General features: G+C 47.4%; 1 protein-coding gene across 1 annotated transcript; it reads right to left on the bottom strand.

The window, feature by feature from the left end:
* Window positions 1-398: 398 nt before the first annotated feature.
* Window positions 399-9,641, bottom strand: DLL4 (delta like canonical Notch ligand 4). The gene is made up of 11 exons (XM_052692948.1): window positions 9,366-9,641; window positions 9,010-9,273; window positions 8,825-8,882; window positions 7,930-8,199; window positions 6,857-6,917; window positions 6,618-6,748; window positions 5,131-5,300; window positions 3,780-3,999; window positions 2,616-3,324; window positions 1,770-1,878; window positions 399-1,672 (listed from the first exon to the last, which is right to left on the bottom strand). Exons 1-11 carry the CDS (start codon window positions 9,417-9,419, stop codon window positions 1,595-1,597), a joined length of 2,124 nt encoding a protein of 707 aa, XP_052548908.1. The 5' UTR covers window positions 9,420-9,641; the 3' UTR covers window positions 399-1,594.
* Window positions 9,642-27,854: the final 18,213 nt, after the last annotated feature.

The raw sequence follows: 27,854 nt of genomic DNA, 5'->3' as shown, positions 1-27,854 counted from the left end.
TTAAGTGCCTCCTCATCTACCAGCACCTCCCAAACCAAAGTTCTGGAAAGCCACGGGTCTGTCCATGAGGAATTGGCCTCAGTATCTTTCAAAAGCAAATCAAAAGTTAACATGTTTAACCCCTCTCTCTTCCCTCTGCCTCCCTTCATGTATAGCCAGTGAGATTTGTGGCATCAAATGTCAAACAAGAGCAGTAAGAATGAATAAGTCTATTGCATCTTTCAGTAAATTCACAGTCTGTCCAGTTCCATCCTCCACCTGAGAGCAGCAAGTTGCATGTAATTACAAACAGTCCAATCCAGTTCTGAATTGTAAACAATGCAGCAGGAACGTCCATCTACTGGCATTACCAAATCTGAGGTGCAAACAGGCTGATCTTCAGTCTTATACCTGTCAGGGGATAGAAAAATTTGAGGAATGAGAAGGAAGCACAGAATACAGCAGAACTAACAAACTATAGTTACGTCAAACCAAAGTAACATAAGCCAGACATTACTGCAGTTTAGCTATCAGTATTCACTACTTTTGCCTGCCTCCTGAGAGAATAGTCAAACAACTCATCTGTATGATAAGTAGCCTTCCCTACCTGAAGTGAGGGAAGGAAAGCCTAGAATAAATCGTACAAATCTGGGTGTTTAACATAACGTCTCTGTAAATAGCATATGGTATGGCTAGATAGCTTATGTGCTTTGCAGAAAAGTTTCAGGGTCTGCCATTCTGATATTAAAAATACTTCTGGGGGAAACCAATGTAAAAATCAGCTTTTGCCAGCAAGGTCTTCAAAAGGAAGATATGGTATTTGGGTCTACTACCAGGAATGAAGCATCTAACTATCATTTATATCTTTGAAAATCCTTTCTGTTAGTCTTAAACTTCTAATATTGTTGGTTGACTAATATTCCAGCTTGCCTTCAAGCAGAAATCTGATATCCACCCTGGCAAGGGAGACAGAATCCTGCTCATCTGACTTCACAGGTCGTTGCTATATGGCACAGCAAGCTTCTTGGAGTCTCTAACTGAAACGAGCACTAATGGTGACTACGCTGAAAGGTATTGGTTTGTGATAAATTGCTTTTAACTTCTCTTTGGGCCTTTCTCTAAAGTGTCAACAGTCCTTTTGGAACCAGCTGGATCTTCACTTCCTCCTTTTGTACTGTTCTCTACCTTTTCAAAATAATGTCAACATCTGGATAACTTAAACAGCATTAAATTCTGTTACAGCCACGAATATGTAGCTAAATGCCAAGAAGTTGAAATTTCCTTCCATGTCTTACTACAGACTTACTAAATAGCTGTTCTGCCTATCCACTAACATATTCAGTTACTTTTCATCTTCTGCTGGAAAGCTAAAGCTTTGCTTGTTGTCACTGAACACAGATTATCTATTGTAGTAATGGGGGTGAAAAAAAGAAAATGCACAGCTTTACATCAATGGGGCCATGAACTATTTTTATTTTTTTTTTCCTTCTGATTAAGAGGAAATAATCCTGTGATACATTGAATCTTTACAGGCTGACATTCAGTGCTTTCATCTCCCACCGACTTATCTAAACACAGAATCTCTGGTTTAATAAAATCAGAGCTGTTCATTTCTTTATTTCTCCCCACATATGTTCTGTTTTCTTGGGCACTCCTGCATGCCATTGAAGAGATGAGGTGTATGCTGAGATCCCTGAAAACAGAGCATCATTCTCAGCTGCAGCTCTAAAGGATAGATTTGCCTCTTTTATTTTGTGAATTTATGTTTGTTCATTGGTGTGCTTGCTTACCTCTGTGGCTATGATGCACTCATTCCTTTCTTCTGTTATCACAAAGACGGACTGGTACATTGAATCCCTTGGAGAACATATTGCTGATATTCTACATTCCGGCTTTTCACTAAAGCAAGGCAGAGAGAAAAAGGTGTTATTTGACTTCTAACACACGCCTGACTCTGAAATGCTACCATGAATATGTAGGCATGGAACAAGATAGCTGTGGAGGTGAGGGAGAGGAGGGCAAAGGATGAAGTTTCACATGTTCTATATGATGGCAAGACATTTTACTTTAGGGAAGGGGAAGTGAGAAATGACTACTGTCTTGCTAGATTTCTGCCACGTCCAATTTAGTCAAGTACTCCTCAGATCCCTCAGTGCAGAGCAGCCACAAGCAGAACTCAGGCAAAACTTTCAGTATGCATATCAGAATATAGAGGAGCCAACAAATAGCTGCCCTTTTTTTTGAAGGGAGAAGTAATTTTCACTCTAATCTTTTTTTCAGTGTTTTCTAAATAAGCAAAATACTTATTTTTAATTCACTATTTGCTGTAGTATCACTTCTCTGTGATTTACTGAGGAAGGAAACATACTTCTTACTTTCATCACTGGACTGGTCACTCCTGTTCCCCTTCACAGCATTCATGTTACCAGCATACTGCGCACAAGCTTTCAATTAATTTAGCTATGGATACTACTTGGCTGTGGCACTCATACTTCAGTTCAGAATTCCTGCCTTTGCTCTGGTTTGTTTTGTTTGTTCTCTCCCTGAGTTAAATTTTTTCCCATTTTCTCATCTGCATCTAGGCCAGTGTGAAGGTGTGGGGCTTACAGAGGCTACAAGGAAGGCTAAATTCTCACCTGTGTAGTCGGAGTGGAGACTTCTCTCCTAAACACTTTTCACTTTTGTAATATTTATCTTCCTGTGTCCCTCTACTCGTCAGATCTTTTACTAGATTGTAGTCCAGTTTATGATTCTTGGGTTTGTAGTTTGACTTCTCGAGCCCACAGTCCACTTCAAGGTCTTTATTTTTATTGGTGTTTTTGAGCTGGGAAGCTGGAATGAGATTGTCCTTCTGGAAGTCAGACAGGTTATTCATCGTCTCCAAGTCCTGCTGTGGGTGCATCCTCATCTGCCTGATGACCATTGCTATCATGCAGAACAGTATGAGCAAAGCCACAAGCCCCACTCCCATAGATATAGCAATCCAGGGGACTGGTTTAGGAGGAAGTGTGATGGGCACTGAATAAACTGGTAGTTCACAACGGCTGCCCATGAAGCCAGAAGGACAGTAGCAGACAAAGTTGGCACTATAAAGTCCACTGTAGCATGTGCCTCCGTTCTCACATGGCCCAGAAGCACATTCATCTCTGGTCTTGATGTCACAGTTCCTGCCGCTATAGCCTGGCAAGCACGTGCACGTGTAGTCATTGATCAGGTCATGACAAGTTCCCCCATTGGAACACGGGTTCCTGGCACAGTCATTGATGTTAATCTCACATTTCTGACCAGAGAAGCCAGCCCGACAACGACACACACGAATCTGACCAAGGTAAAAGCAATTACCATCTGAGGAAAAAGTAAGAAAGAAATCAGTATGCAATGTGTTTCGCTCAGAAACATAAAGCTCTCCCACCCTGTAAGCAAAACTACCTCAAGAAGAGGGAGATTATTTTACAAAACAACTAACTATCTAAGGCTTCCTTCTAGCTTACTGATCACCCTTTAAAACCATGCCACTTCTAAATATATAATAACGCTGGTTTAATGTACGTAATGCTTTCCCATTCCATAATAAAGCTTATGCACTGGGTTTTTTTTTTTTTTTTTTTTTACATAGAAAATGCCAGTGAAAGTCCTCCGCAAGAGACCAAAATTAGGATAGATGTGAAATACAGTGAGGGAGAGGGATTAATGTATTAGAGGAAGTGTAGAGGTCAGATTGGATTTCTATCACTTCTGCACTGAAAAGCACAAACAAGTGGAGAAGCCATGAGATTTATTTTTTTATAAGAAAGACTCACCATTTGCACATGGGTTGCTTGTGCACCTGTCTACTTTTTTTTCACAGTTTGACCCCGTGAAACCAAAAGGGCAAACACAAGTGTAGCTGGCTCCTTGTTCTTTTTCCAAGCATGTGCCTCCATTGAAGCACGGAGAATCGATACACGTCAAAGCACTGTGCTCACAGTGAGCTCCATAGTAGCCAGGGGGGCAGGCGCAGCGATAACCATTCTCCAAATCCTGCAAAACACAACATTAGGCCATTGTTATTTGATGCCACCAAATGATAGTTGTGCCTGTGTTTCTTTTTTGGTCAGCAGCGAGTGCTGTTCTGTCCCACTTCATTCACACTCGGATGTGGCAAAAATGGCATTTGCAGAGTAAATAACTGCAAGCTGGACTGTGGGGGGCAGGACTGTGAACTGGCTGTATTTGGCACTTAGGAGTAATCGTGCAACAGCACAAGCAGAGCAGATACAGTTGTAGGAGCCTAGAGGCAACTGGGCAAAAACAAGACTAATGCCACTACTGTCTGATGGGATCCCCAGTGTCCTAGAGCAGAATAACATATGGAAACCATAGATATCCTGATTGCAGCTGTGTAGGTTAGCATAAGAGCTCCTGCCCTCTTCCTCCTCCCCTCCCCCCTCCCCCCTTTTTTTTTTTTTTTCCCCCAAAGGGGTTATTTTGCTTTGCCATGGAGAAGTCCCACCACTTAGGTTACAACAAAACTTGTCTCTTCTTTATAAGCAATATATATCCAAGGCCTTGAGAGAAGGGAAATAGGTGGTCTTGGAGCATTAGCTTTAACCAAAACATGCATCAGATTACATCTGGTATCTATAAGCTATCAGTCTCTATCAGCATGTTGGATCAGTCATTGACTGGGTCTGAAAATACACTGAAACATGAGAAAACTGAAAATACAGAACTTCATTTCACAAAAAGTGTTTCATCTGATTGCCCTTGTATCAACTGATGCTGCAGTTCCATAGCTGAAAGACATTTTCTTTTACTTGCTACTAAAATATAGACCGCACATTTATTTGTGAACCTTGGTTTGGGAAGCTTATTTTTTTTTTTATTTTACAGATACGCTCCCTCATGAGCCTTGGATCTTGCCAAGATCTCATAATGGCTGCCACAGAAACCTAAGGATCAGTTGACTAGTTCTAATCTAGATGATACATCTCCTCCTGTAACAGACTTCCTCCCCTGACACATCCAGGGAAGGGTTCAGAATGGTAGTTGTGAGAGTCAGTAATGAACCTGTGTACTATCGAATTCCCATTATGTTGTTACAAAACCATTTCTGAAAAGGTATACTGGAGCTTGCTTCACACAAAGACTTTACATTTAAAATGCCCTTACTGTGCAACTACCGCCATTCCTACAGGGATTGCTGTCACACTCGCTGATCTCATGTTCGCAGTCAACACCAGTAAAGCCAGGTTTGCATGAACACGTATAGCTGCCCTGGCCAGTGTTCATGCAAGTTGCTCCATTTTTGCATGGTCTGTGGTGGGTGCAGTAGTTCAGATCTGCAAAGATACCAGGTGTTAGAAGAAAGAGTGTTTGACAGCTGGCAAAAAAAACATTCATACAAAAACACCTTGATCAACAAAGAGTTTTAAATGAAGCCTTCAATTTTGCTACCAACACTGGAGATTCTTATCAGGTTATTATCAGTTCTAATCATGTCTGAGACTTATGAATTTTACACGTCTACTAATCGAGCTCTGAATTTTGAGAAACTTCTCTTTCTCAGGGCTTTGGGGGTGCAATCCCATCAGCTGTAATGATGCCAAAGTGAACAATGTACTCCAGATATTTTCTCAGAAAGACACTCTGAGGCACGACAGACACTCTGTGCACAATATGTCACATGATAGAAGAGCTAGCCCTGTCATTAAAAGGTGTGCTCCAAGGCACATTCTGGGAAGGCAGGAAGGAAACAGAAGTATTTAGGCTTGGAGATTTAAACAAACATTGGAAATATTTTATTGTTTATTTATTGTGTTCTGTTGTTATGAATGTTATTAGTTTAAACTATCTAAATACTCTGCCAAACCTAGATGGTTGTTTTTATTTTCCCTTTCAATTTGAGGCAGAGGTTAAGCACACAAGTCCATATCACATAAGTAGAGAATCTTTATAAGCACTATAAATGTCAGAGTAATGGAAACACAATTGGTTAATAGGTAACTACCAACAACAAAAAAAATTTGCACCTTTACTTTTCCTGCTTAATTCAGGCTTCCCTATCTTAATCCTGTAAATGTCTTGCAAACACTTGACTTGCTCTGAGTATTTAATGATCTCAGTGCCAGCAGTGCATATATGGCCTTGAGGACATGACTGCTCAGCTGGCTACAGTTCAGTGATTCACTGGGTTGAATAGGTGGAAGTGGTCTGGTGTACCTTAAAATGGAACCTGTACTTTTCATTCTTGCTTACATGATTTTTCTCTCATGCTCCAGACTTATCACATGAGTTAACTTCCTTGTATGCAAAATAAGGAAGGCCAAATTATGGTGTTTACTGCTGCTGGAAACTGTTTAGTAAATTGTTATCGTTGTACAGGGAATACATTAAACTTAGCTTGAGAAAGCAGAAAACTTGCCCACTCACCACTCACCCAGGTGGTGTTTTTCTCTTAAAAACAAAAGCTACCAAAAAGGCTTGGTTGTTTTCAGCCAAAACTAGTACAAATAAAGAATTGGTATCTGAGACAGCCGTGGTACAAAATAACACCTCTGTATACACACCATACACAAATTTAATTCTGGATCAGATTCCTTAATTCCAGACCGAGGAATATCCAACCCAGAGCCCTAAGCACAACCCTCAGAACCAACCTTGATCACAGAAGAGGCCACCCCATCCTTCGTCACATATGCACTGCCATTGTGTTTTACAAGTCCCATGGCGGCAGCCTATGTGGGGAATGCATTCATCGCAGTAGCGGCCTTGCCAACCAGAACGACAGCTACAAGAAGAGTCAAATTAAAGCATTAATGACATGGAAAAGAGTTTAAGTTTCTATTACAAGTTGACATTTTAATTGAAATTCAGATTGCAATTGCCATCTACTCACATGCACTCTCCAGGCTTGGTGCAATATCCATTCTGTTCGGCACATCCAGACAGACAGATGGCTGTAAGGAAGACAGGAAAAAAGAGCAGAAATGTTTAGGTAAATACGTGTGGACAACAGAATACACTTGTAAAAGGGGGAACGCCAGCTTTTAAAAAATACTTTGAAAACCAGTTTTGCACTTTCAAAGCTTTGTTTTAAAATCTCTCAGTACGGGGAGTTCTGGAGCAGGAGGAAGTGAACAGGGAGAGCCAACATCCGACAAGCTGTCCCTTAGTTTTCTTCAGTTTACACAACAAACACGAACTCTTGCAGCTCTCTCAAAAAGCAGCAAGAGGCGGCAGCCACGCTTACTCTAACAAAAGACTGCAGAAACCCAGCGGGGCCCTGAGCCCACAGCAAAGATTCCCGCTATACAGTGCGACACCTGCCCCACCACTGGCAGCAGAAGTGGGGAAGCCTCTGCAGACAAGCTGCTGGCAGAGTAACTTGGGATAGGTATGACTGACTCAGGGATATCAGCTCTTCTCTGCTGTTTCTTCATACGTGTAGAAGTGCAGCATGACATTGGCAGCTGCAGCAACAGCAGTGCAAAGTCCTCAGCATGCCACTTTTCATCTCCTGGCACAGAGTGGAAAGGTCAGCGTGAAAGCACAGCCCGAGCCTCCACCAGGTGCACTGCGCTTAGCGGGCACAAGCAAACATGCTGCATCCAGCATGGGGCCTCCTGATGCACTTGCTGCAGGAAGACAATGCACTTTAGGCCCAGGGTACCTTCACTAAACATCTCCCTCAGTTTGCCCCTCCTCAAAGGTCTCTTGACTTGCATTCTTGTCTCAGGCTATGGCTCGGGTTAGCCTAGGTGAAGGTCTAAGGAAGCTGCAGCAGGTGTGCAAGACACCAGCGGGACAGGCCTGCCCAGTGCACAGGACAAGGGGCAGCACAGCCCACCAAGGTGATCCCTCTAGCACTCACTGAAGCGAGGTGGCTGAGGCCCTGCTATGCAGATGGGCTGCGGGGCCTGGAGAGCTGGCGTGGCAGCCACCACCGGTAGGGCACGGAGCAGCACTTACGCTTGGTGCAGTACTCGCCGGTCCAGCCAGGCAGGCAGGTCAGGCTGCCATCCACCTCGCAGACATAGTGCCCAAAGCGGTCGTCGCGGCGCTTGCAGAGGCGGGAGCAGCTCTCTCCGTAGTAGTTCTCGCTGCAGACCACGCGGTAGGAGTAGCGCAGCTGGGTCAGCAGGCTGCTCTGCACATCCTGAGACCAGACCTCACCCACCGCCAGCGACCGCTGGATGGCCATCTGGCTGATGAGCCACTCCTCCGGCGGCGGCCGCGAGCCTGCGGGACAGCAAGTAGCGCATCAAGCTGCGGCCAACACCACCGCCACGTCCACCACCCACCCTGGGAACCCACGTGTGTGCTACAGGGCACGGCGCTGCCCCGGCCCCAGCGAGGAGAGACGGAGCGCGTCGGTGGGAATGGAGCGGGGTCAGCGTGCTGCTGCCCTGAAGGATAGAGGGAGTGGGGTCGGTGTGAGAGAGGACCCGTAGCCGAGAGCCCGGGCCGAGGGGGCTCCGCGTCGAGGGCTTTCGAAAGTGCTGCTGGAATATCCTTTTCCTCTCTTGTCAGAAAAACATCCCAAAGCCATTATTCCTTTCCAAAGGGCGGAATTCGAGAAAGGTGTAAAATACAGGAAAAGGCGGCCGGGGTTCTTTGGCAGCCTCGCGGCTTTCTCACCGCTGAGCTCCTTTCTTTCCCACGCCAAAAATAAACCGCAGGAAACGCAATTGTGTTGGAGATTAGGTCGGGACAGAATCAAAGCGGCCCCTGACGGGCATCGTTTGGGGACTAACTGCCGATGGTCGGATAAAGCCGGCCCCGAAATTATCGCATAAACATCTGAGCCGGGGGCGGCGGGGCCGGGCTGCCGTTAACCGTTTCGGGGCGGGGGCGCGGCGCTCACCTTGCGGCAGGTAATTGGCGGGCGCGTGCCAGGCCTGGATGATGAGCGAGAAGGTCCCCTGCGGGCAGAGAGCAAGAGCAGCGTCAGCACAGCACAGCGCGGCGCGCCCGCACCCCGCCCGCACCGCACCGCACCGCCCCGCGCCGCTCGGCCGAGGAGCGCGCCCGCCGCCCCGCGCTGCTCACCGGCCACGTGAAGTTAAAGGGTAGCTTGATGGGGCTGTCGAACCGCTCCGTGTCGCGGATGCTAAAGGAGTTGACCCCCAGCACCGGGGTGATGATGCTGCCGAAGGTGCAGGAGCCCGGCGACACCACCGCCTGGAAGTGCTTGAGGCAGACACGGAAGAAGGTGCGGCAGTGCGGGGCGCAGGGCTCTCCGCTGGCCAGCGCCCCGCGGCTGTTGACGAACTCGTGCAGCTTCAGCTGGAAGACGCCGGAGCCGGACGCGCTCTGCACAAAGGAACACAACACAGCCCCGTCACACCTCGGCCAGCACCCACTGACACCTCGCCAGCCCCTCTCGCCGTCGCTCCAACCGTTACCTGCTGCAAAAGCACTAACAGCAGCGTCAGGCCGCAGGCGCGCCGCGCTCTCATCCTCGCGCCGCTCGTTCTGTATTCCCCAAAAGGTCCGCCGAGCGCGGAGAGCGGCGCTGCCCGCGGGCCGGAAGGTAAATCCAGGTGTGGCCGTGCCCTCAGGGCGCTAATCCTGCGCTTTATAAACTCCAGAGCCCGCGGGCTGGGAACGGGGACGCCTCGTCGGGACGGCTCCTCCTTCGGCGGGTGCCGGCAGCGCTCGGTAAATGGGAAACTTGCTTTCCTCCGAGCGGTTTATATAGTTGCCTCGCATCCTCGCGAGCTCATTATGTAAACTGTCAGTCAGCGCGCGGGCGATCCCTCCCCTTTTCCATCTTTCCTTTCTGGAAAAACGGAGCCCGGTGCTGCGGAAGCCCTCGGGTCCCACACTCTAATCCCGCTGCCGGCGCTCCGTGCGGGGCCGGACAAACCCCCGGCCGCTTGGCTCTCTACCCCCCCGACGACGGGAGCTCCGAGTGGCGGGGTTCGACGTGTTCCCCAAACTCGCCCCGTCCCTCCCGCGCGCCCCGGGGCTGCTCCTCGGGCAGAAGGCAACGGCCGGGCCGAGGCGCCCGGGGCGCCGCTCCCTGACGGCCCTGGGGCGGGGGGGGCTCGGGGAGAGGGCCGGGGCCGGACCGCTGGCGGCGTTGTGCCGCTGCCGGCCCGCGCTCCAGCGTGCGCCAGTAAAGCCTTGGCCTGATTGTGGCGTGCGCTTATTGTTGGGTCGCGTGTCCCTCATTAAAGCCGAGCACAGAGAAGGCCTTTCATGTGGCTTTTTATTTCAGCTTGTTAAATGGATGGGAGGCCGGAGGGGGGAGGGAGAGATAAACCCTCAGCTGTATGGTAATGAGGCCTTGCCACCTTTGTGCCAGCGTCGGGCTCGCCCGGCTGCGAACCTTTCCGGCGTGGATCACCTGGGGAGCAGCCCTCGGGCTCCGCAGCTCTCCCAAAGGCGCTCCTGGTGCAGCGGCGATTCCACGGATCGGGCCCTTTGGGGGAGCGCGATAAGGAGGAAGTCCCAGGGTCCGGCTGGCTCGGCACCGCTCTGAACCCTCGGCCCGGCCACTCCCTGGAAGCGTTCCCGGATCGGGATGGGGGCCCTGGAGGAATAAAGGCGCGGGGTGCGGGGGTGCCCGCGGGGGCATGAGGCACGCGCCGGGAACCCTTTGTCTGGACCCGTAACCGGGTCGGGAGGAGGAATGTGCCGCCGACGAGCTCGGAATTTTGCAGCGATCCGCCCGGCCAGATCCCGGCTTTACCAGCAGCAGCGTCAACTGTCAAAATCAAATCTGATGCTAATAGCTTCGGTACTAAATAAAATGAGAGGCCAGATAACATCAGTGCTTGATAAATGGTAATGAGTGTCTAACCTAGGGGAACAGAAGGGCTGTGGGGCTCTTTAATTCAGCATTGAAAGGCTAGCTGGGTACTGCGGGCTCTAGCAGATGTTAGTATGTGTGTGTTTTGATTTTTGACTTGTATTGGACGTTTATTAGGCTAACCAGAGCCACCCCACGCATGGCCACTCGGCCCAGGCACCATCTGGCACAAGCAGGGCGGCGCGCAAGAATAGGGCCTCGCTTCGGCGCTGGGGATCCACAGGCAGCATCTACCATATGGACCCGCAGCTAATGTAGGTTACGGAGAGGCGAGCGGGGCTCCGCTCCTCGCAGCTCCGCAGAACTCCCCGCGGTCCCGCGCCGCGCACATCGCCCCCCTCCCCGATCCCGGCACCGAGCGGCTCCGCCGGGCAAACGTTTCCCGGAGCCGGAGCGAGCGGTTGCGATAGGGGCGTAAAATGAGACTCCGGGGCGTTGTTGTGATTGAGGCTGTAAAAAGAGCCCCTCATAAAGTAATACGCGGGGAATATAACAAACCACCTGCTGCATGTTGACACACGCACACGGACTTCAGAAGGAAAAAAAAAAAAAGAAGTTGCGCTGATAGCATCGGGCGGCTGTGTCCGAAAGGCGGAGAGCGGGAGCGCGGCGCTCCCCAGTTGCCTGCGCCCGATGTGGGGCACAGCGGGGGGACACCGCAGAGCACCTCCCTGCGGGCCGCGGGTCCCGGTGCTGCCTTCGGGCTGCGTTTCGGGGCCGCCTCGCTTAGAAACCTGCCCGTATGTTCAGCGCCATCCCTTCCGTGCGCTGCGTGAGCCGCATCCCCCGGTGGCTTTTAAACCCCTTAGCTCGAAAGTTGCGCATCGACTCGGCGCTGATACACACCGAGAGAGCCTAAAGAAAAAAAAAAAGAGGGAGGGAAAAGGAAAGAAAAATCCCTCTTGCTTGTTTTGTTTCTGCCTAAATGGCCGTAGCGCGGAGCAACTCTCCAGGGAGAGCTGCTCCGAGGGGTGTTAATGTGGTCGATTTGGGGTACAAATGTTTGGAAATGTTTCCCGATTCGCACAGAAGGAGGGGGGATTTGCAAACTGTTGCTGCCACATGGCTCCTCCAGCCTGTCCATTCTCATTGTAATGAGGCCGGCGCGTGCCTCATCTGCCGCGCGGGCGCTGCCACGGGCCGGCCGGGCACGCCGCGTGCCAACTGGGACAGCGCGGCTACGCACCGCTCCGCGCCGCTCCGCGCCGCCCGGCCTGGCCCCACCCCGCCCGGCCCGACCGCCCCCCCAGGAGCAGAGCTCAGAGCTCGGGCGGCGCGGCGGCGTGTGCCCATTGAGCCATTGTTGCTCGGAGCTGAGCCCATAAAAATAAGAACATTTCTATTAAAGGGTATAACGATCACTATTGAGCCTCTCGCTACAAATCGATGGCTTCTTTTCCATACAAATGCCTGCTTATGCCTTTATGTTCTCCATCTGTTTGTAGCTAACACCTGCCATTCAATAAATCGATTTGGCCATTTAATGTAACAGCTTCCCGGGACATTTTTTCGTGCCAGATGCCACAGCAGCTCCAAACCTCGCCCCAGCCCCTCGCGGGGATCCGCTGCCCAGGCACGGGGCTGCGGCCGGCACCGCGCTGCAAAGCTCCCCTTGGTCACTCGCTCTTTTGCTTGCTTGTGGCCGGTGGCACCGATCCCGTTTTATTTAGCGCTGTGTTATCGCAGAGGAACCCGGCTGGGCAAGTGGCTCTCGGGGATGCAGTTTTGGTGCTGCTGGGGCTTTGTGCGCTTCCTGTAGGTGTGCTAGGAGTGCCTTTGGAAGGCAGCTGTATTGCTTTAGAATGAATGAATGCAAAAAACAAAACACATAATACAAACACTTCTCGATGTGGCACTGAGGGATGTGGTTAGGGGGTCTGGCGGGGCTGGTCTGATGGTTGGACTTGGTCCACTTAGTGGATTTGGATTTCGTTGTCTTTTCCAACGTTAGTGGCTCTATCATTCTACAATTCTGTGATATGAGCGTATTTCACTTATGTGGTTCTGTTTGATGAGTAACTCAGTGCAAGCTGTAGGCACCACCCTCAGTGCAGCTGTCAGTAAAAGCCTGATTTCCTATAGAAACTTGCTTGGAGGCCTGCGGTCCCTCGGCACTCTCACCTGAGATGGATGAGCAACATTGGGACAACTTCTCATAAAAAATGCTCCTGGGAGCTCTGGCTGGAACTGAGAGAAGCACCAGGGAGAAACTTCAATCTTTGTTAGGTTTTGAACCTCAGAGCTGTAGGTGGGATTGGGAGGCTGGCAGTGCCTTGCTAGGACCTGGTGTTTGTTTGCACAAAGGACACATGTGGGTCAGCAGTCATGGCTGGGCCCTGCCTGGAGCAGCATAACAAAGCACAGGTTTTGGTTAAGGGAAAACCCCCCTTTGTGGGCTGCTTGGTAAACCTCCCATGGGCCCAGCATTGGGAATTCCTGCCTCATAGGTCTGTCTTCCAGCAGATGGTTGGGTAGCCCTTGGCTGCTTAGAATATGTCTGGGGCTATGGTACACAGCACTGGGATCTCTTGAAGGAGGCTGGTAAGTGGCTGCTGTAACCACTTTCGCTGCTCCCTTGGTAGCCTGGCAAGAGCTGGGAGCTGTGGAAAGTGCAGGACAGGATTTAGGGTCCTCTCCAGAGGCCGGTGCTGGCACAGCAACAGGATGAGGGCTGTGGGGCTCACAGCATTGCACCTGCGTGCACACCAGGGGAAGCTGGTCTGAGCAGCTGCAGCTCCTCTGAGCAGTAACAGTGAAAGGTATTTAAATACAGCTGGACACCTAGGTAAGGAAATTCCTTTTAAAATCCCTGTGCTGGAGGTAAAACTTCCTAATGAATAACAAGAAAAAGACCATCCTGACTTTTTACCCGTAGCACTTTTCTTCTAGTAAAAAAAAAAAAAAAAAAAAATTGTTAACCAGCAGCAGCTGCTTTTGCAGGCCATCAAAAGTGATCCTGGATTGTCCAGATGGAGTCACTCAAGACAGAGACATGAGTGAGGGCTGCCCCCGGCTCCAGGATTTCTGGGTTTGTCCTATTTTAAGAAGATCTGCTGTCCTGCAAACGCTGCTTGTGGGAAATGATTGGATGCAGGAGACCTCGCGGGGGCCCGCCAGGCAGCCTCATGTGGAGCTGTGGCGATGCAGCATGCTGACATTTTGACATAACGTGGTGATGATTTTGTGCTAGCATCGGCCCTCCGAGAGAAAAGTAAATATGTGACATATTGTTCGGGGAAACAAAATAAACCAAACAATGTGGTCCTGTGCCCAGCGACTGATGCAGGCTCTGCAGGCCCATGCAGACCCTCTTTTCCTTTGTGATCTGGGGATGCTGGGTAAACGAGTGCGTCGGGGTATCCGACACCCATCCCTGGCCCATCCAGTGCTCCTCCTTTTTGTCTTTGTGTGCGGCCATGCAGGGAGCGAACACAGAGCACCCGCTGTGTTCCCATTGTTTCTCCTGTCTAATGGCCCTACTTAGCCATGGAGGAGCGGGATGGATTTGCGCCTTGTGCACATTGTTCTTGGGGTTCAAAAGAATACTTAAACTAGAGCAGTAGTTAGTATGACAATGGAATAGAAATGAACATTCACTCCAGTTGCTGCGGATGGCACAAGGGCTTAGATAATAGAACAAGGGAGAAGAAAATTAATGAATCTGTCTGTTGACCCATCAGCATAAATATCTTGTCAGTCACATGTGACAGCAGATCTATCTGGATGGCAGAAGCTGTACTTGCCCAGGCTCCCGGTGAAGTTCCTTAAATCAAAAATTTCCAACATTCATGGAGATAGCTGGCCCTTGACTGCATAGCATGCTCTGGGTGGATGAGCAATAAATGCTTATCTCAAGTGTCCCGTCATACAAAGCAATGCTGCTGAGGGCACAGGGTACCTGATATTTTCCTTCTGCTCAGGTGCCCCATTGAGGCCGTGTCTGCTGCAGCTTTGGCTGATATGAAGAAGTGCAGAGGCCATTATTAGGCTGAGCAGCTGTGTGGAACCCTGCCTGAAAGTCTGCTGCTGCTGGAACTCCATCCCAGGCTGATGAAGTCAGGTAACCACTGAAGTGTCCTTAGATGACTTAAATCACCTGTGGAAAGGCACACACCTATGGAAAGATCCATTCCAGACTGCAGAGACCTGCTGCATCCTGGTGTAGCTGTCATGATGGAGGAGTTAAGCAGAAGGTTGAGCTGGGCTTACTGTTTGAAAGCCTGGAGTGAAAAATGAGGCCACTGCATGAGGCTCTGTAAGCACAAACACAGACTCAGAGTGATAAACGTTCTCAGAGCTTAGGGTGGGATTTGTCTCACCTCACTTTAGCTGTGTGACTGGTAGGTGGGCCATGTTATGTGTCCACATTTCCTCTTGGGACAATATTGAGAGATGGGACCATATCACCTGTCCTGGGGGTGGAATCTGTATCAGACCAGATGAATTGTCACCTGTCACCTGTCACACAAATCCTTCTCTCCAAAGTGACAGTCTAGATTAGGTGACACCTCTAATTTTTAAATAGTTAGAGAGAGGTGAGAGTCATCCCTTCCTGAGCAGCTGAATGGATGAGTCAGTCAGAAGACAGGAGAGGAAAAAAGAACCAAAATGATGCAGTTTGCCAAATGCACAGCAGCCTGGGGAGGAGCTGGAAGCAAGGAGTGTCTCTGGGCATTGACTGTTGGCACTGCTTGGGACACTGAGGTTAGGATGAGGTATGCCCCAGTCCTGTTGAGAACACAGTCCTTATGACAGAATGTGCAGAAGTGGCTACTGGATACAAAGAGATGCAGCCTCATAGGTAGCTTTTGCTTTGACATTTCCCATCGAAACCTTTTTTATACGCAGAAAGGCGCCCAACAAAAGGCATTGGTCTGACACAGGAAGGGTGCAACAGATGCAGAAGGTGGGGATTGTGCCACAATTGTGATGCTGAGAGGAGTGACTTGTACAGTCGGGAAAGACTAACACAAGATTCTGTTCTAAGTTTGTTCTTAATAAAATCTGGAGTGTTGTAGTGAATGTGGATGGAGATTTCAACTAGTATGTACCACAACCAACAAACAACTTGGTAGGTTACAGAGCACTTCCATCTTATGGTTTATACATTCATAATGCTCCCAAATAGAAATAGTGATGGATCAATAGATTTAAAATATGTCTGGGTTTTATTAATTCATTAGGGGAGCTCATAGTTAACCCCTGAATAATCAGATTAAAAGCAGAGAGCGTATTTTCTGGCATACGCTTCTCCGTGGACATTTTGCTGGTCAAATGCCAAGATATGTAACAACTTAGATACCCGGTGTGTTTATTATCTAGGATCTAGCAGAGGCTTTAGCCTTCAGTCTTGACATTTACACAGTGGCAGCTGAAATCTTTGAAGAATAGCACCAAACGGAGATGCTTTATCCCACGTACTGGGAAAAGTTTTATTCTGTTAATGATGAATTGCCCAGTGACAGCACTTTACACAACACATTGTACAACTGCTTATTTTGGTGCCTGCTTGTTTTCCCATTTAAGAGTTTTGGCCACATGTTCATGTTCTGTTTCATTTCATGCTTGCTGCAACCCCCCACAGATGAGTGCTGCTTCTTGTCTCATTTTAGAAACAATTCGCAGCTGATTAATTCTCAAAACTCTTGAAACTGATGAAAACAGTGAACATTCACTTGCGAGGGCTAACTCCAGCTTTAAAGTATTCCTAGATGTAGCTTTTATGTTTGAGATTTTTGGCAAGGCTTGAATAAACCTTTTCCACCATCAGATGTGGTAGAAGGAGCTGGAATCAGAGGGCAGTCTATGTCCCGTTGCCTTGATTTTTTTTACCCACCACAATATCTGCTATGCCTCAGATATCAAGTGTAAACAACAGAGCAGAAAAGTCACTAGGGATGGTTTCCCCTGCACTATCCCTCCAGCAGTGGATACCATCAGCAGGGAAGTAATGACAGAAAATGCTGGGAGATACAAATCTAGCCAGGATATGACTGCTTAGGTAAGTTCTGCTTGCCTTTCTGGCTTGAGGGGATTCAGCTTACTTGGGGTTGGTGACACAGGAGCAGTAAAACCCCCACAAAACACCCTCTGCAATAGACCTGTTTTGAAGCACCTCTTCATGCTGCAAGCAGCAGGTAAATGGTTGAAGATAGGCAATATATCCACCTGCCAGGTTGTTTTGGTTTTTTTTGTTTGTTTGTTTTCTTTTTTTTTTGTGGTTCCCAGGTGCTCTTAATGGAGATGGTATGATGATGCTCACCTGAAACCAGGCTGCCCTGCTGGAAGCTGCTGACCTACCCAGATGCTTGTGATGGGCTCCTTGTGCTTTGACATCACTGATCTGAGCTCTAGCATTGTCCAGCTTTACGGTAAGATAAAAGCGACGGGTTGGAAAGAGAGAGGCTGTAGGGGGAGGTAGGGGTTTAGTCTTTGTTGTATAGTATTGCTTGACTCTTGCAGCTGAGGTTGTTGTGATGTTGTGGGTGTTTAAGGGGAGGATGAGGGTGTTGGCTGGCTGAATGATGGAAAGCTGAAAATGGTATTCAAGCAGAGGAAAAGGGGAAGGTACTGAAAATGTGTATGATGTGCTACTGTGGATGGACTTGCTCTTCTGAAGGCAACAGTTTAGGGAGGAGGGTGGAAAAAGTAACTGCATCCTAACTGGATGTAACTGGATGGATTTGTGTTGCTTGGTGCTGGTTCTTAAATTGGTTCTTTATATTGGCTCCTGGTTTTTGTACTTTTTTTTTCTAGTTACAAGCTGATGAAGTCAGGTTCGATCTTAAAACTGTTGTTTGCGTTACTTTTCTTGATGCTGCTTCTAATTGTGTGGTTGTTCAAAGGCAGCCAGCAAGAGTGATTAGAAGGCTCATTCATATAAACGACTGTACTTGAGTGACCGCAACTCAAATGAGGAAATACCAACAAAAGCTGCTGTACAAACAGAATGCTTGAAGGACAGAGCCTGGATTAGAAAAATGTAGTAGTGAATATGGTGTAGTTAAGGCTTGTGGTCTGTAATCACTGGAGAAATTTCAGTTTGCTTCTAAAGAAGAAATTGATAAGTTTTATCGCTTGGAGATCTGCTGTAGGCTCTAAGCCTTGTACTGCTGCTGACTCCCAGGCAACTCTGTCTATAGACTCCACAGAGATGTAGCTTTTTGGTATTGCATAATGCAAAGTTTAGGCTAGCCTGGAAACACGCTCTCTGTATTCCTACTGAATGCTGGTAAACCAATAACAGGGGCCACTGAATTCTCTGTCAGTGTGTGATCATTCAGATCTGCTTCCTATGATATTCCAAGCTCCGTCTTGAATTCAGTGCTGCTGCTATGAGGCCTGGCACGTCTTAGTTCACAGGACAGTGCTTCTTCTTAGTAACAGATCCACTACAGCACAAGCAGCAGCAGTGCAAGCTGCTCTCTGCTGTGATTCTAATACTCCTTCGTGCCAGTATGCCTTGTGGCATGCATCAGTGTAATAAAGTTTCTAGTCTACTCATCAGAAAAGATGTTCACAGTCATTGCATGTGGACCGATAGCCATTGGCACTGAGGCAGAAAGGAGTAAATTCACTGCATGCAGGTGATGCTTAGAGGTGGCAGTGACTTTTGGTCACTAGTGAGTTGGGTGGCAACACGGAAAGCTGCCACAAATAGCATCCAGTCCCTCGAGCCAGCAGTCTTTGCTGGCGACTTTGCCAAGGACTGCTGAGTCAGTGGTTGCCAGCAGCCCTTAGGTTTGGACTTTTGTACTGAGGAACCTGAGGGCAGCTGGAATGTGCAGCTCTGCTAACAGGCGACGGTGCATTTGTTGTTTTAACCTAAAAGTTAGTAAGTCACTGAGGTCACTGCAGTGTTAGACATTGAGTGCATTTCTTGTATCCAAACCTGGTAAAATCACATAGGGGTGGTTAGATGGTACCTTCTGACTCCTTCCCTTTCCTGAGCAGTTCTCTCTCCTGCTCTTAATGCAGCGCTACAGCCATGGGATGATTTCCCTTGGCTGAGCTCAGGGCAGTGTCTCAAGCATGACTCGCCTTGTTGGATCCTGGTGTTTTTTCTCTTTCTTACTACCCTGAGACAACAGGTTGCCATTGGCTGCTGTGGGGCATCTGCAGAGGTAGGGCAATTGGTAACAGAGCGATGGTGTGCAAAAGCCTCATTCAAACATCTATGCCTGATTAGACACCCTTAATGTATGTCTTTTGTTTGTTTTTTCCCTCTCTCCAAACTTGAAAGTTGCTTCAATGAGCTGTTTTCTTGGGAGTAGTACCCGACTCTAAGTGCCACTCACTCTTAGGGCAGGAGCTGCAGATGAAACTGAACTACTGGTGGTGTGTATCTGTGATATTGCAGTGTCTGGGACTCTGCACAGGTCTCCCCACCCATAGAAAAGAGACAGGAGAGGGCCACACAACAGATGGAGATGTGGAGCGGTGGCTGTGTGAAGAGGCATAAAGTGATGAGTCAAGCAGCTGTCAAAGGGAAGCACATTTCCCCAGAATGGAGAAAGCTGGGCCAGAAATGGACTTCATAGTATTTTCTGTAGCTCATGAGTGTGAAGGTACAAAATGGGATTGTCGGGCTATGATTTTAAAACAAGTAGACTTTTGTTCTTGTTGAATAAACATGATTAGATTGTAGGATACGATGCAAGAGGCAGTTGTCATATGTCGCAGCCTTAAGAGGATTTAAATAAATCAAGGCCCCATACAGCTTTTCCTTTCAGGTTCACCTTGTTTCCTATTTCACCTTCCTGTGTCTGATCTCTCTTGCTGATTTTGCAGTCAGTTTTCCAGCTGAAGCAGTGCATAGGGTCTCCCCAGGGATTATCCTTGACTCAAAAGGGCAGACACGTCTCTGGGGGTGAAGGGATCTCTTGAGACCTGCGCCAGTGCTCTGAGACCAAGGGGCTGAACGCTTAGAGGCACCGTAGCTCCATACACTCATGTAGCAGAAGAAGAAGGAATGAGAGATGCTGCTGGAGAATAGAGGCGCATTCCGGAAGGGTTGCTGTCCTGTTGGGTATTGGTAGTTCAACCTAAATTGGTGGCTATTCTCTTTCCAGGCAAAACAAGCAAAAAGATCAAAAGACCAAAGCAGATTATTATATAAGTTATAAAATAAAGAAACCAAGTGAGGGATTTTGTACTCTGATAGTACCAGTATTGTGGTTGTAGAACTCTTCATCCCCAAATCCTCAGTCTTGATTTTGGAGACCCCAGCTTAGGGGTCTGGGAGCCTCAGACCCTAACACAATCTTAATCTCCACATCAAGAGGAGAGATACTTCTGTACCTGGACTGGTCTCTGATGCAGAGATCTTAGAGTGTACCTGCGAGGGTTTTTGGCTTCATCCATTCCTTTGGCTGTTCTACTCCACTGAGCAGAGCTTGTTCCATGGAGAGAGGTGAATGAGCAGCACTACCTCAGATACTTTTCATTCTTTGTTGTTGTTCTAGTCCAATCTCTTTCCTGAATGTGTGCATTTGCTTTTTGGTGTTGTTTAAATTCTGCCCCACACTAGTCTGCTTACATTGTTCCTCAGGCTTTTGTTGCTCCCACTATGGAACACAGGGGATCTCAACTGAGCTGCAGCACTTCCCTGCTCACAGTCCCTCCTTTCCATTCTTGTCCCATCCCCTTTGCTCTCTCTGAGTGGTTTTAATTCCTATTTCCTTTGGTGTTTTCATTCCTTTTCACTTTCACTTCTCTCTGCTTGCACTCCTCTTCCCTGCCTCGTAGAGTGCTCCTGCCTCTTGTATTTGGCTAGCTCTTTTACGTTCTCTTGTGATCTTCTTTCTACATGCCTATTCCTGGCTTTTTTTTTTTCCTACTGCCTTGCTGCTACTCAGTTTCTCCCTGCTTTATCATATCTACTGCAGTAGCTGAGTGAATGCTTATAAGAACACAGACTCTGCCAAAGACATTATGAAGGAAAATGCATTTACAGCTAATGTATGACCTTGGGTTGATGAGAAGAGACTATTTGGTTAGCTTAGTTATATTTTCTAAGTAGAAAGTAAATAAATGCTTAACTTAAATTACACCTTTATTACCTCTGTTCATCCAGACATCAGAAATGTGGGAAACCACTACAATAAACAAGCGCTGCCCATTGCCCATTTCTTTGGTTGACTGCCACCCACACACCTCTCCTTGTGTGCAGCCATGGGCTGTTCATCTTCAACCATGGGCAAGTCCCTTCCCCACCTACAAGGCTTCTCAATCCATTAAATTGACTTCTTTTCCTCATGCTGTTGGCATTACAGTAGCTGTAGCTGTGGTGGGCAGGTGTTGCCTTGAGATCGTGGACATATTCTTGTCAGGTGGTGAGCCAAACACTGTAGTGTGACTTAGAGGAACTGAAAGTGTGCTGCAGGCACTCATTTACGTAACTGAGTGGTTAGCTGAAAAAGGTGGATTGTCTGTGAGTCAACACCTTTACCTGCCATCCTTGTTCCTTGAATGGGTGGTGCCACAAGCTGGTGGCTGCCCAGCTGTGCAGAAAGGGCTGGTGGTAGCCTTCTCCACATAGAATCAATAAGGTTGGAAAAGACCATTGAAGTCATCTAGTCTAACTGTTAATTCATCCCCACCAACCCACAGTGCCCTCAACCCAGTGCCATATCTACGTGTTTCTTGAATGCCTTTGGGGATGATCACTTACATGTGTTAAAGAAGAAAACTCCAGCAAGAGGTTCTCCTCTTGCTGCTATCCTGTGCACCCAGGGAACTGTCAGCAGGCCAGGTCAGTTCCCAAATGCATCTCCTGCCCATCACCTGTCAGTGGTGCTCGCCTCTGGGACTGAGCATGGCAATACAGCAGGGTGCAGGTCGGTCCTATTGGTGTTGCCCTGTGGTGACTGAGAGCCCAGAAATGGTGATGTACACACAGAAGATCAGTTGACATGTGGTTGTCTACTTTTCCGTAGTGCCTGAACTCTACCTGCAAGGAGGGCGTTTGTGCTTATCTTATTTCAGAGCTGCAGGAATGCAGCTGGCTCAGCTGGGGCCCATCAGAACACACTTTTGTTGACTCAAGATTATTTTTCTAGCAGATTTCCGTTTGAGCTGCTCACAAATGTGGGAATTGCTGGGTTAATCTTCATAAAAGATAGAAAAGTTGGCAGCAGAAGGAATTTTTGAAAAAGCAAATTAAAGGAGAGGAAAGAAGCGGGTGTGAAGTAAATTATTTGCACTGGAGTGTTTTCCTTTCTGACCAGAAGAGAATGTAAGGGTATTTCCTGGGGAGAAGAATGTAGAGGTGTCCTTCCTTTGCTAATACAGAGGTGAAAATCCCAAGCAGTTAAACATTTTCCAGCTTAGACGTGCCCGTTCCTGGCAGAAGAGACTGTAATTAGCATTTGCTAGCCCTTTGGGCCTCCCTTTTAGTTCCCACACACATTTAGTTTGCCGCAAAGAACAAAGTTGCAGTACAGACTATCAAGGAAGCTTTTCCAAATCATGTTACTGTTTCACAAGTGCCTGCGTAATTCTTGCAAAGAAGGAAACATGAACTAATATAGGGTGTTTATCACGCAGCTCAGAGAATGCTGTGGCCGTTGCCGGAGGAGATTTCTGCTTGTAAACCTGTCCAGTGGATTTTCACATGAGAAAAGGCTTTCTAGATGGTGGCTTCATTCACTGCCCTCCAGCTCAGAGGCGCTTTGGGAGCAGTGAGCACCGGGCTGCTCTTGGGGCAATCCTAGCATCTTTGTGCTCCTGCAGCAGCCTTGGTCTGAGGGAACAGAGCTGGTGCAACACTTCTGGAGGGAAAGGGTCAATGATGTTTGAAATGAAAGCAAACTGGGGTAATTCCCCAAGCCTGAGCAACTACCTCAGGAAGAGCCTTTCTGATAGGCTCTTCAAGTCTGATGGACTTGTAATTTGTAATTTGCTGTGTCTCTTCATCTTTCTTATGGTGCAAGCAGAAACAATCTTTTTTTTTTTTTTTTTTTCCTTTCTTCCTTTTTTTTTTTTCTGCTGCTATAACAACATTCAACTCAAGGCTGCCTTAAGGACCTGAAGGAAGAGACGCAAGGAGGATTTTGGGGACTCTGCTGCACATGTGTAGATAGGTGTAGATAAAGTGTTTATTTGAAGAAAGAATAAGCATAAGTGAAGAGGACTTTCACATCTTTTTGGCCCCCACTGCTGTAGCCAGTTACTCTTTCCAACGGATTTAGATAAACTTTTGTTTTCTTAGCTTAGTTTCAATTTTAATTCGCAATAAAAATAAAAATAACAAAATTGAGGACTTACTGTTTTCCTAGCAAGAAGGTTCCTTATGTTCCTCAGTCACTCTTGTCTTGCAGTGTATCTGGAGCCTTGAGAGGTGGCCATGCATAACCTGGAATACTAGTGTTTGAGGAGTGTCTCTTATATGAGATCTCCAGTACTTCTGGCTCCCCTTTGAGCTAACGGCATTGTGAGAGCAGTTTTTCCTCTGACCTAGAAAAATGTAACTTCTGGCATAAACATGTCTGACGTTGTGAATGTGACTGTGGGTGTTTATATGCGTGCATGGGACCAACACCCTCACAACTCCAAAAGGTGAAGTTTCCACTGGGCATATTGAGGTCTCGTACTGAAAACCGTCTTGCAGTTGGACATGTACAGCAGAGTGCTGCGCAGTGTGCAGAGCTGCTGTCCGAATCCCTCTGGTCCAGGTGCTCCAGGAGCTGAGGTGGTGACTGGGTGTATTGCAGGAAGGTCAACAGCTGAGCGCTCAGGGCCAAAGCTGGATGGTGAGAGATGTTGGTATCTGGAGGTGGGACTGTTTGCATAATGCAGCTCCCAGGTTTCAGACACTGGGTGTGGAACGTGCCCGTATTTTTAATCAGCCTTTGCTCTGTTGCATGCCTCCCATTAATCCTTCGGTGTAGCTAACCTCTGCAGTAGGTGAACTTTTTCCTCATCCCGTCGTTGCACGGCTGGGTTCCACTTTGTACCCACTGTAATTACGAGTGAAATACAGCATCTTTATGATGCCCCGGTAGTGCAGAGCCTACAGTCTGGGGCAGGAAATTCCCATCATTAAGGGTTTGCTGAGCTCTCTCTCTGCAGAAAATGACATTTACTAATTACATCATTTTGATGTATATGATACCCAAACCAAACATGTTATAAATTAGCAAAAGCTCATTTGTTTCATGAAAAGTATTGTTCTTCTTTTATTCAATGACCTTTTTGTTCCTTTACATCCTGGACCAATCAAGTGCTGGTGCAGGAGCTGACTTCTGAGCACAGACAATAGCTTATTCCGTCTATTCTGTTCAGACGACTGTAGGAATAGGCAGTCACTTTGTCATGTGGAGACTGGAGGTTGTATAAAACCCTTTTTCCCACCATTTAGAGAGAGTCTGAATCCTGAGAGGAAAACCCTGTCATAATAATAATAATAATCCAGAAGCTAGAGCCCATTGAAGTTTTCTCAGCTCTCTGATTTGGGTGGGGTTGGAATGCAGCCCTCCGTGGCTGAGCCACAACTGAATTTTTAAGGCTATCACATAATTGGTTTTTTTCTGTTTCCAGCAGCAGGTTGTAGGGTGGGTTTTTATTTATTTATTTATCTGCCTGTTTGTTTGTTTGTTTGTTTGTTTTCAGTGAGCTTTATGTGCAGTTTCCACAGAGAAACTCCAGTGCTTGCTGGTGTAACAAGTTTGGGGCTGCTGGCATAACCTGTTGATACAGGCTCCAAACCTCTGGGACAAGGAGTGCCCAACATGGCAGTACTGAGCTGTACTGACTGCCATGGGAAGGCTGGAGGACAGAGAGTAATGAGGAACCATTTCTGCAGCAAGATCCTGACGTGTACTCTGCCAGCAGCTTCAATCAGTGCCACAGTGCCACTGGGAAGCTGGGGCAGAACAGTGGGGTGGGAGCAGGAGCAGGAAGAGGGCTGAGACCTCCCTAAAGTCCCAGAGCAGTGGTAGCTCTCCAGTGTCACTGGTATCCACAGAGGAAGCCCCACGATGCGATCTGAGAGGCATTACATGTGTGCCATGGGGTTAGAAGGCTGGGAGACTTCATTAGCATCATTCGTACATCTGAGTGGTAGCTTAATACTATTCTTCTTAATGGCCCTTTTGGAAGCCAGCGTGTACCATTCGCAACAAGTGTTTATCTTCCAGCTTTTAAGACAGACGTCAGAATATTTCCCTCCTTATTCATGCTCCATCTTTTCTCACAGCCCAATTATTCATGACATCATCACCTTTTCCTCCTCAGCCCCAGACACAGTGTTTCTGTGGCTACAGTTTCCTGGACAAGAATTTCCAGTTTGCATTGTTGGGGGGCGGGGGTAGGGGGCGGGGGGGGGGGGGGAGCACAACAACAAAAAAAAATGGTTGTTCCGTGTGGAAACATTAAATGAGAAACGCAGCCATGGAAAAGTCAGATGTGCACACATGTACACACACTGAGCGACAACAACAACAACCACCAAGGTTATTATAATTAATTTAAAATCTGTTTAGAAAAGGGTTCCTTTTATGTTGGACTGGCTCTTTAAGTGGCTCAAGAAGTATGAAAAACAGGAAATCAAACTGCCTCATTAGGAATTGACTCTGCTCAGTAATTAGAGGCTAGAAAACAAAACAAGGAAAAGCAGGTGGCGAGTGAGCCCTGAGCAGGCAGCTATTGTACCACGGCAATGTTCTGCAGGCTGACAGCGTTATTTGGTCAGAAAAGTGTTACTTCCATGGAGAAATGATGATGAGAATCATCCCAAGTTAAATGGGCAAGTGCTGCTTTCTCAAAGTGGGTGCAGCGGCTGTGAGCTGGCCTCGGTCTGGAGCTTAATTTGCAATTAGGCAGGATTTTGCTGGGCTCAGAAAGACAACTCTGTTCTCCGGCATCGACTGCTTGCCCGTGAAAATCACGTTAGAAGTAATTATCAAGTGATAGCATATTTTGCTGATACAATCAGATGAGATAACTGCAGACATTAATATCAATTATATTTTCTAACAATAACCTTTGCTAAGAAAATGCTGCCAGTGATTTCCAGCAAATATCTGTTCGTGCTTTAGTCATGCTAGGGCTGTTATATGGGTTTGCTTGCTGTCCACATTTTTGTCTCTAGTTTTATAGGAAGATGCTTTTAGCAGAAAGCTCACATCCAAAGTTTCTGCACAGTTATGTGCCAGAACCAGATGTGAGTTGTGAGTGCTCAGCATGCCCGAGGTCTGGGCCTGCTTTGCCCATTGGTGATGGTGGTGGGACTTTCTGTCTCGTCCCAGTGCACCCCAGTACGGCACACGCTGTGAAAGACAAACGCTTTAGGGGATGGTTTCATGGATATGTAAAAGAAGGTTGTAACTGAACCTTTTCCCAACATTTAATCAAATGGATGCCAACAAAAAAAAAAAAATCTAAAAACAAACAAAGCAAAAAATGACATGGACATCATCAAACCATTTTTGTGCACAGAATAATAATGAAGGAAGTGCCTTTTTTTGTACAGCTCTGCCGTAGGCAGAAAATAGAAGCTACTTTTATTGTATGCATTTTTTTTCAGTGGGAATTTTAGTGCAGATCTCTAAAAACAACAAATACCAACCAGTGATAAAGCGTGAGTATTTGCCTACTGTTTACTGCTGATATCCTGTCAGGATATGGTGCAGCTTGATGAGTGCCTGTTGACTCAGGATGGGCTTGGGGACTTTGCATGGTGAAATCCTCTATCAGGAATCATAGAATCATTTAGGTTGGAAAAAGCCCTTACAATCATGAAGTGCAGCCATCTACCTGATCCTACAAGTGCACCATCATACCACGTCGCTAAATGTCACATCTACACATCTCTTAAATATCCCAGGGGTAGGGGCTCCACCACTTCCTTGAGCTATCTGTTTCAATGCCTAACTACCTTTCCATGAATAAATTCCTCCTGATATCCAATCTAAACCTCTCTTGGTGCAGCTTGAGGCTGTTTTCTCATGTCCTATCACTTGTCACCTGAGAAAAGGGACCAAATGCTGAACTCTAGGAATGAAGCTGAGCAATGCATTTCCACTGGCCAGGGACTAACCTGAGTGGCTGTGGCTCTCACTGAGAGTGCTCCAGACAGACCCTTGATAGAGTAGGTCTAGAAAGTGTGGATGTGGGTTTGAGCGAATTTCTTCTGGCAGCCTCTTTGGGGAGATTTCCTTTGGTTGGTAGACTCATGTTTTTTCCCCGTTGACTTACATGCTTACTGCAAGACTAGAGGTTTCCTTATTAGCAAGCTGAACTCTATTCGTAGGTCTATTGACATTTACTATAAGTGCTTGAGCTGGGCAAATAATCCATGAATATATGTTGACATTTCTAAATCAATTTGCTTTGGCTGGTACTACACCTGTCTAAGGATTACTCTTTGCAAACATGCAATGGTCTGACTTCTGCTGTCATAAATATTAACAGAAAGTGCTTTTCCACACTTGAAACTGGCTTGTAAGGGTGTTAGGGCTGGGCTTGCCCCTGCATGTATTTATTAGGGAGTGTATATAATTTCATGACTTAATTGCCTGATTGCAACCAACTATGTTACTGAAAACTGGGGTAACTGAAGCGCAGGAGGCCTTTGAATCCTATATTGCCACAATTAACTTATAGGGCTGAGCATTAGAAAAGGCATAAATCAAGATGGGTGTGAATGTGTGCAAACTATAAATAACCTTAAATGAAGGGGGGAAAAAAAAAAACAACAACTTCTGATTACATACAATGTGAATAATTCCTTGGGATCCAGAAGTTCCTAGCAGGCACGGCTAATAATTTCCTGCAGTCTCTGCAGCACAGCAGCTAAGAAGGAGACATGGGGGAGAAGGCCGGGCTGCATCCAGCATTGTTTTCATTGGGCGCATGTAGGTAGGATTTTTGCGAGCTCCTGAGAATGAAAGCCTCGTGGCCCTGGCGGGGATCCAAGCGGTGTTTGGGCAGACATTGTGCAAACTTCCCCCTGCATCTCCAGGGGCAGATTTACTGCAGGATGAATGGGTTCCTGGGCCTCTCCACCAGCGTGGCCCATGTTACCTGCGTGAGCTGCCACGGCGGCCAGACCCTTCCATCTTCTCTTTATGCAATG

Source organism: Tympanuchus pallidicinctus, unplaced genomic scaffold (genome assembly GCF_026119805.1).
Source record: "Tympanuchus pallidicinctus isolate F22 unplaced genomic scaffold, pur_lepc_1.0 scaffold3, whole genome shotgun sequence".
In the NCBI taxonomy this organism is placed as follows: Eukaryota; Metazoa; Chordata; class Aves; order Galliformes; family Phasianidae; genus Tympanuchus; species Tympanuchus pallidicinctus.
The sequence above is the reverse complement of the archived record's forward strand: the minus strand, read 5'-3'. Positions and strand labels throughout refer to the sequence as shown.